The sequence below is a fragment of the Silene latifolia genome, chromosome 2, assembly GCF_048544455.1.
Source record: "Silene latifolia isolate original U9 population chromosome 2, ASM4854445v1, whole genome shotgun sequence".
NCBI classification, from domain to species: Eukaryota; Viridiplantae; Streptophyta; class Magnoliopsida; order Caryophyllales; family Caryophyllaceae; genus Silene; species Silene latifolia.
The window spans coordinates 152,940,149-152,949,386 of record NC_133527.1 but is presented as its reverse complement, the minus strand read 5'-3'; the positions used below and the strand labels follow the sequence as shown (position 1 = coordinate 152,949,386).

General features: G+C 37.6%; 1 protein-coding gene across 1 annotated transcript; it reads left to right on the top strand.

The window, feature by feature from the left end:
- Positions 1–414: 414 nt before the first annotated feature.
- On the top strand, positions 415–7,416 carry LOC141643143 (uncharacterized). The gene is made up of 13 exons (XM_074452181.1): positions 415–748; positions 1,851–1,948; positions 2,036–2,122; positions 2,238–2,403; positions 2,621–3,199; positions 3,766–3,926; positions 4,237–4,431; positions 5,142–5,232; positions 5,310–5,478; positions 5,936–6,043; positions 6,186–6,282; positions 6,714–6,855; positions 7,147–7,416. Exons 1-12 carry the CDS (start codon positions 611–613, stop codon positions 6,832–6,834), a joined length of 2,010 nt encoding a protein of 669 aa, XP_074308282.1. The 5' UTR covers positions 415–610; the 3' UTR covers positions 6,835–6,855; positions 7,147–7,416.
- Positions 7,417–9,238: the final 1,822 nt, after the last annotated feature.

Here is a 9,238-nt window from a genome sequence, read left to right as displayed (position 1 = left end):
GAGTTGTGCTGTACTCGGTCGAGCCAGCCCCCACCCGACCGAGTTTGAAACTACTTTGGAGGGTTACTCTGTGATGTTAACACGCTTTATTATCCTGAATCGCCGTGTTTAGGCAATTGGATAATCAAGGGTGTTGCATTAACCCATTTGAGACCTGTATTCTGACCCGATCCAGAACCTGATCCCCCGGCCCGTTTAGCAAGTATAAATATAGGTTATTATTTGAATTTTTATTAATACATTAATATAAAAAAATACATTTACAAAAATAACGCGTCCTTGTACACCAGTGTTTTACAATCTATGAGATACCGATATACGTATCACACATATATGTGTCCGTTTCGAAACATATTTTGTTGCACGCCAAAGGCCCAAAAGAAACAAAATGTATGGAAAATTCAGTTTAGCGCCATTACACAGCTCCCAAAAAAGTTGAAAACCTTGGAAATTCTCCCGCCATTAATATAACACTTCCCTCCATTAATTCAATTAAATCTCCATATTCATACTCCACAGCCCCATAAATCTCCTCTTTTCACAAAACCCCATTTCACTCTCAACCTTCTACACCACATTTTCTTAATTACTTTACATTTGAGGTGTTTTAATGGCGGTATCTTCAAGTCCAGTTTCTGCATCTAAGAAAATGGAGACCCAAAAACCACAGAAACGCTCAAAGGATCCTGGTGTTAGGGTTATTGGTGGTCGAATTTATGATTCTCAAAATGGCAAGACTTGTCATCAGGTATTACTTTATGATTACTATAAATTAGGGTTTTGTTTAAAAGTGTAAGAGCATTTGATTTGCATTCAATTTATTATTATGTTTCATGTTGTTGATAAACTATTTGATTTTGATTTGCATTCAATTTGTGTTTTGTTTGCGCTGCTCACTATTTTACTGTTTGTTTGGGAGTAAAGACGTATGTTTGTAAATAATGTCGATGACACTGATTCACGACCGAGTTATTAAGATTTTGGAGCCCACTTTACCGCAATTTGTCGCTATATTGGCCGCACTTAGCGAGATCAGGCCGTTACAACTGATAATACCCGTGATTAAATCAAGATTTAATTCTAAAGTGATTACATCTGGGATTTGGTGTCGTTTTGGTTTTTTGATTGTTTGTAGATTTATCATCTAAACCCTGTAATTAAGAAAGTAATTACATCTGGTTTTGTAAAATTTCATAAATGATCATGATTTTATTTTGACTAGAAGATTATTTTGCTTGGATTAGTTCTCGTTTTATATTTCTTTCCAAATAGATGTCGTCTATCAATTATCATTACTAGATTTTGCTATTAGGAAACTTAAATGTGGCAAATCCAGCGAAATATGTACCGAAAAGGCGAAAATGGTTGGGTAAGGAGGTAGTGGATGCAAATGTTGATGCCTGTGTATTTGGCTTAATTGTGATACCTTAATACAACAACATTGTAAATGTGTCGTAAGGTCTACTGCAATGGTCGGGTAAGGGGGTAGTGGATGCACGTAGGCCGTAGTGTTACTTCGTTGTTGGTAACACAAATAGATTGTCCGTGGATGACCCTCAATGAAAATTGTGTCGACGATTCTTTAAATGATTGCTAATTCACCATAAAAGAAGAGGAGCTAGTCTAGTAAGTCTTTCTTCTTTATTACATCATGATTTAGAAACGAAAACTTCGTGAGATTGATTCCATAAGATAAGAAAACAAATTTCTAACCTCAATAATGCAATTTTTTTCTTCTTGTTAAAATACACAGTAGAAGAATATTTGGTATTTCAGTTTGTTTGTTATTTTTCGTATTATCATAATCATAAACTTGTTTGTTTTGAGGGTAATGCTCTTAATTTTTGCAGTGCCGTCAAAAAACCATGGACATCACAGCTAGATGCAAGAACATGAAGAACGCAAAGCAGTGTACGATAATGTTTTGTCACAAGTGTCTCCTTAATAGGTATAAAATTTACTTTTATGTAATTGTGATTTGTGAATTTGTAATTATTTCGGACGTTGTTTAACTAATGGTTGCTGTCTTAACTAGATACGGTGAGAATGCTGAAGAGATGGCAACTACTGATGATTGGCATTGTCCCAAGTGTAGAGACATATGCAACTGCAGTTTCTGCATGTAACTCCTCTGTTCTATCTTTCATTTATTCAATTTGTTTGTGTAAATTTCTTCATATTGTTTCGGTCTTGTGTCTTCAAACTTCATTTATGGTGTATACTGTATATTATGGCAGGAAAAAGAAGGGTCACAAGCCCACCGGTATTTTAGTTCACACAGCCAAAGCAACCGGATTTTCCTCAGTTTCTCAGATGTTGGATGTTAAAGGCCCCAATGTTAGCAAAGAGCCGGTTGCTAAAACCAAGGTGTCATCCCCCAAAAAACCAACAGACTCAACTAAGGTGTGACATGATTGTGGTCTATAGTTTGTGAGAAATACTTTTGTAATGTGGCTTCACATAAGTTTTACTGTAAAATGGCATTCTATCAAATGAAAGGTTTACAGTATCTTATTGCAAAAAACCATGTTATAGCGTTCTATTTAAAAATTTCTCATGATTCAAGAGCATTTGCTTAGATTAGTTGCTTATTTTATTTTTACCTTTGATTTGTTGATAGGATAATATGGTTAGTTCTCCAACGAAACGAGGGAAGGAGAACTCTATTGATGGAACTAGTAAGATGAATTCAAACTCCCAAAATTTAGGCCCTAATGTGAAAAAGGCAAAGAAAGCCAAGAAAGATTCACTGAAGGGGAAGGATGAAGTTCCTGCAGTAAATGAAATTGTGAGTACTCCTAAAAAACATAGTGTGGTAATTGCATTGAGAAGAAGTCCTAGGAAATTCATTCTCCCACATGAATCCAAGCAAGAGAAGTCTGATGATGAGAAGACTTGCGCTTTGAAAAGTCCAATAAAATCCCATGTCCCTCAAGTTAACACTAAAAAAGAAGATAAGATGGATCTTGAAAATGGTGCGGGTGTTTGTGTAGCTAAGAAAGAGAAGAAAACCAAAGTTCAAGCAGAGGGGAAAACAAAGAAAAACAAAGCCAATGCAGATGCGAGTATTTTTGATAAAGCCTTAGATGTGGCCTTGCCTCCTGGTGCTTTGTTAACCAATGTGGCTGGGATTGACTTGGTTCCTCAAGACGCTGGTTATGCTTTGCAGTTTTTGGAGTTCTGCTCTTCATTTGGCGAGGTAATTGATTAATTTGGAAACTTTCTTTACTTCGTCTTTCACAGAGCAGATCAGAAGTATGTTATTTGGGATACCACACTTTTTTGAGCTATCATATATTATGTATTGGTTGCTTACAAGTTTTGAAAATATTACTGTTAGAGTGTTAATGCTTAGCTTTAAAAGGCATGTAATACAGTGTGGTACTGAGGTGAATCTGCTTGCCTCAGGCACACTAAAGACACTGATTTTGCAGACTTCTCATTTTCAAAATTAAATTTTGGCAAGAATACCCTATTTTGCGTTTTGACTTTTGAAGTGGGTTAGACTGGTGCCTCAGTGAGCCTTGTCTACTTTTCAAACCGAGTGTTAGTGTAGTTTCAGTCTATCAATGACTCATGCTGTATAGATAGGGCGCGAATAGTCCTAAAGGTCGTTTACTGATGAACTCTTCAAGTCACGGCTTGATAAGGTTATAGGTACTTTTGCATAAGTATCTACCTACTATGACAATATACTCATGCCATGCACAGATAGAAAAATAAGTTATCCTGTTCTTCTCTCTGATTCATATCTGAGGCTTACAGGTTCTTAAGATAAGGAAGGGGCAGCCTGAATGTGTGCTACGAGATATATTATGTGAGCGAAGACGCAGATTAAAAAATAGTTCATCTTCTGTCCAGTTTATCCTCCAGCTCTTGTCATTCATGGAAGAAGACTCAGAAGAAGAGTCGGAAGAGTCAGAAGAGTGAGTTATTTCTTTTCTTTTGAAGCTACATATCCTTTGTGCCAGGGAATCAACATTCATTATCCGTGGTGGCAAATCTAAGGGGAGGCTAGTAACATTACTTATTTGCTTGCACCCCCCCTGTATGTTTAATCTATGTTTTAGATCCTGGCTGTGCTATTGATTTTCCACTATACAAAGCATTCTTAAAAAGAAAAGAAACCTACTGGATCGACTAATAAGAGTAATCTATCTCTTATTTGCGAAACATAGGGAAAGCTATCTTTTAAAACTTGACATTGTAGTAATTTATCATCCTGGTGCTATCTAGGTCTCCTGCCAGCCCAAGCAATGGCAAAAGTTCTTGCATACCTTCTTTAAGCAGATACCTAGCCAACGCTGCATTGGCACCAGAAGACATACCTGAAGATTGGTTTGACAAAGGTTCTGATAGATATGAGCTGCTGGATTCCTCACAAAAGCTCAGACTTCTGACATTTCTATGTGATGAAACACTTTCTACTGTGTAAGTGTACTAGTCATTAGTTGTTTTATATTTGGGTTCGAGCGCTGCACACTAACCCCAACTCTCGGATTTGGCATGATTCAATTTTATAGACACAGGGCCTCTGTACTAAAATGTGATACGTCTCAAACACAAATTTACTTATAAACTAGTAATGTCTAGAATCTAGATTTTTTCTAAACTGAAATAGAGAGCAGCATAGATATGATTTATATCAAAATTTATGATAAAAGGGGTTGTCCACTACTTTTGTCATGTAATCCTTTTTATTAATCTTCTAAATGAAGTATTGGATTGGCAGGGATTGGGTACAGATTCCCAACCTGTATCCGTAAGGGCGTATTTGGATAGAAATAGAGGAGAGGAAGGGAGGGGAAGGAGGTAAGGAAAAGGGAGGGGAGGGGAAATGAAGGGAGTGTGTTTATCCTATAAATCTTTTCTTTGTTGGAAGGTTAAATTTGCCTTGGAGAGAAATGGAGCATTTCCCCCTCCCCCCCTCCCAAATCCCTCTACCTTCATCTGTTGGTAATTAAGCAAAGAGAACTACATCCCTCCTTTTCCCTCCCCTCCAATTTCTTCTATCCAAGCACACCCAAAGCGCTACGCGAGACACGTGAGTTTGATCCCTCTAAAGTAGAGAATTCAAGTAACATAGATCATGAATAGTCCTAACGTGAACTGTGATAAGTAACTCATTTCTGTTTCTTTAGACAAATGAGGAATTGGATAGAGGAGCAAAACTTGAAGTTTGTCGAGGAAGGGAAGGAAGCAAAGGAGAGTCTGAATGCAGCTAAGGAGAAGGTGATGCTTTTATTCAACAACACGATTAATAATAGTAGCAATTATGGGTTCAATTCTAAAATCTCTATCTCATGCAGGAAAAGCTGGTAAAACGCAAGCTGCAAGAGGATATTGCTAAGGCACTTATGGCAAAAAACGGAGCACCCCTTACTGTAGCTGAACATGAGTCCATTGTTTCAGAGATAAAAGCCGAAACTAAACGAGTTCAAGAAGAAATCTCGGATGCGATGGGATTGGTATCGAAAAGTATGTCTTCTCTCATGGTGTTTATTCTGCAATCTAACCTTTTGTGCATGTACAGACATTTTTTTTGGCAGCTGTAATATCTTTTCATGGTTGTATTCATTTTTCCGCAAATATTACACATTTTGTAGAACTGTTAGCAATTAGTTGGTTCCTTTGTTACAACATGTGCTCTTTAATCTAAATTTTATTTTATTTAAAACCTTTTTATTTCCATTTCTTTCTTTCCATTAGTTTACTACTCATTGATGGATTCAAATGCTGATTCATGTTTGCCGACCCTAAATCCTTTTTGAATCAAGGCTTTGTTGTTGCTAGTGTTGATGTTGTTGTTAGCACTTCAGAGTTATTCAAAATTTCAAATAATGGTTTTAGATTTGTCAAACTGGTATATTCCAATGAAAAAAGTTCCTTGCTTCTTCAAATGATAATGCCTACTTTTTAAATCTGTCGTGTACAGAGAGACTAAGATCAGATGCTGCAAGGACAGAGCCAATCATTTTAGATGACAATGGCCGTGTTTACTGGAGACTGAAAGGCCTAGGTGATTCAAGCCTACTATTTCAAGGTCAGTGTTGCTGTATTTTGTATGGATTTCTGAGTCGTAACCTCTTTATGCAGTTGCATGTAATGAATGTGCACTGTTTACTGTTATGGTGTGTTTTTGCACATTCTAAGTGCATATTTATATGTTCTTCTAACCCTTGCAGATATGGGAGGTATTCAAGAAGTTTCCCCCAACGATAAATGGTTTAGGTTTGATGATGAAGAGATGAAAATAGTTGAGAAATACATATCGGCTGTTAGGTATGATATGCTTTCTTACTCTTTTAAACTTAAATTTTGATGGAACTGCCATGAACAAGAGTAGAGCGACTCTTGTTTGGGTTTTGATTGGGCCAACTCATTTTCGGGTTTGTATTGGCTCATTTGAGTCAGGTCTGCCCAATGGCGGTGCACCTGTAATGACCACAATCATAAAAGACCTAACCCAAACCCTACTCAAATCACCCCTTTGTTAGGCCTTATCAAAGCCCAAAGTTAACTAGTCATGGAAAACTGTAACGTTACCTTTTGCTAAACTTGATTCGGGTGTAAATTCGTAGGAACTCGGTTTTTAGTTATTCCACTGAAATGAGAACTGTTAATTTCTGGGCAATGCTTAAGCTCAATAAAACAAATGCAATCACTTGCTTTTCTTTCTGTTTGATTCTTATTGATCTTACATTTGAGTTTAGGCTTAAAAGACATAGAGCTAATAAGCTAGCTGAAGAAGCAACAAAGAAAAGAAGCGGTTCAGGTCCTGAAGGAGATTTAAGCTCCAACGATGTTTCAGCTATTGTTACTAATAACTCCTAAGCTCAACATTCCAATGCATAGGTGATTATCATTCTTTTGTTTTACCTCAACTATCGGCTAAGTGCTAACTTATTGTAAAACAATCTCATGTGAGAATTTGGCATTAGAAAAGTTTCCTTATAGATGGTCTTACACTAAAATTAGCTCGTGACAAATCATTTATTTGATGGATCATAGTCATCATACTAATAATACCTTGTTCAGTAACTATAAATTGGCGGCCTCATATAATTTTAACGTGATACCTTCTCATAGAAGAATTTGTGATGGTCATTTTGTTACCTGATTCTTTTCTTATCATTATTTTGGCAGAAACCTGATAAGGAGGTTCGTAACTACCTTGAGACCGGAGATGACAGTTTTTTGCTGCAGTTTGGCCCTAAATCTCAGTTAGAATCGTGTTGGAGTTTTGGTACACGCTTGTAGAATTGTCAGATTTTGTAATGGATTACTGAAATCTAAATGTAAGTTTGGTGTCCCCCTTTTCGTGAATCCTAAGATTGGTGACTAAGTATTCATTACTGAATTCTGAATGTTTTCGAATTGTATTGCAATACAATTATACAAGTAAACTCTTTTTTATCTCCTGAAATTGACTCTACTCTTTTTCTTTTGTTCATAGGGCAGTTGTTAGATTTAAAACTTGGTTTTTCTAAATTAATTGATTTTAGTGAGTAAATTCATAGAGCACATGTTATGTTATAAAACTCGAATCACTACATTTTTGTCAATCATCGAGTAGGATAGTTGGATATGCTCATATGCATGGATGAATAAAGTAATTCCTTTGTAATTAGCGTAGGTGAAAAAAATTACTAGTATATGATACGGTTTTGAGTATATAGTTTGAATTATATGAATTTTCATATACGAACTACACGATAAGGTTGAAGATTGCTGCAATACAATTTGCCGTTGATTTTGCCTTTTGCTTGCTTCTTCCTGCAATCTGCTCTTTGGGATTGCTACAAATTAACTCCTACATAGAGGATGACAACTTGTTGCAGGAGTGTAATATTACTCGCATTTTGTAGTTTGTGGTTAGATATTCTTGATTTGTGTAAATCTGAACAACGCGACTTAAACCTATATCTATCCCCGAAAACTTCATACTACATAATCGTTTTTCTCGAGTACCCAAAAATGTAGAAGACTGCATAGGGCCACAATTAGAAATGGTGAGCCCAAGCTAAATGGTCCAAAGAATGGCAGAAAATAGCCCAACAAAGCCGCTACACTTGATGCACTCTTCAGAAGAAAGGACAAAACAAAAGGCATCACATGTAGGGGTGTTCACCGGTCCAAAACCGGACCGGACCGGACCGGACCGGATAAACCCGCGGACCGGATAACCACATATTCCAAGACCGCGGACCGGACCGGTTAGAAGAGGACCCGGACCGGACCGGACCGGAACCCTTTAGGTCCGGGTTTTTCCGGGTTTGGACCGGACCGGTACTAATTTATAAGGCAAATTTAGCTTTATTTTTTAATGTGGACCGGACCGGAGACCGGTCACCATATTTTTTGGGACCCGGAGACCGGACCGGTATGTATCCGGTCTGGACCGGACCGGACCGGTCGGTCCGGGTCGGTCCGGTTTGCCGGTCCGGACCACTTTTTGTTCACCCCTAATCACATGAGCTGTATTTCTAGTATTTTGTCTGTTTATAGTGGTAGTTGATCTAGAATCATCCTAAGTTTTTAGTGCAAAACTACTATATGTACAACATGTATTTGTAAGCTGTAAACACACAAAAACTCAGAATATCATATACGGGCCCGAAAGACAAACTTTACCCATTCTCAAATCTTCATCTTAGTTCTTTAAGATAATCATGGCTAAGGTTAGTTTAATCAACATGGTATCAAAGCCCTTGTGCTCTTGATGATCATGCCTAGCTTGCCTTGATTCGTATTTGTAGTAAGTTGTTTACTTTTCTCTTGTTTGTGTGTTGTTAACCCTGTTTTGCAAGTAAAGCTTAAACCTTTTTTTGTTCTACCCCTGTTTTACCAGTAAAGGTTGCACCTTTACTGTTTCTGTGATGTTACTCTTGCTGTTTCACTGCATCTATTGTCTTTCTTGTTGCTGCTTGCTGATACACAATGCTTGACACTAACCCACCCTCAACAACCAGCTGGCCATCTCTGATCCACGAGATCCACTGTATTTTAACTCCACAGAGGATACTCAGTCTTTTAAGATCACCCCTGAGTTGACAGGACCTGAGAACTATACCATGTGGAAACGTCAGATGGAGTTCGCACTGTCAGACAAGAGAAAGCTAGGGTATGTTACTGGCACTGTGCCCAAGCCTGAGAAAGATGCAGTAAAATTAGAAGCTTTTGGACATCTTCAAACAACTTGGTGATCTCCTGGATACTGCAAAATGTGAGTGACAGG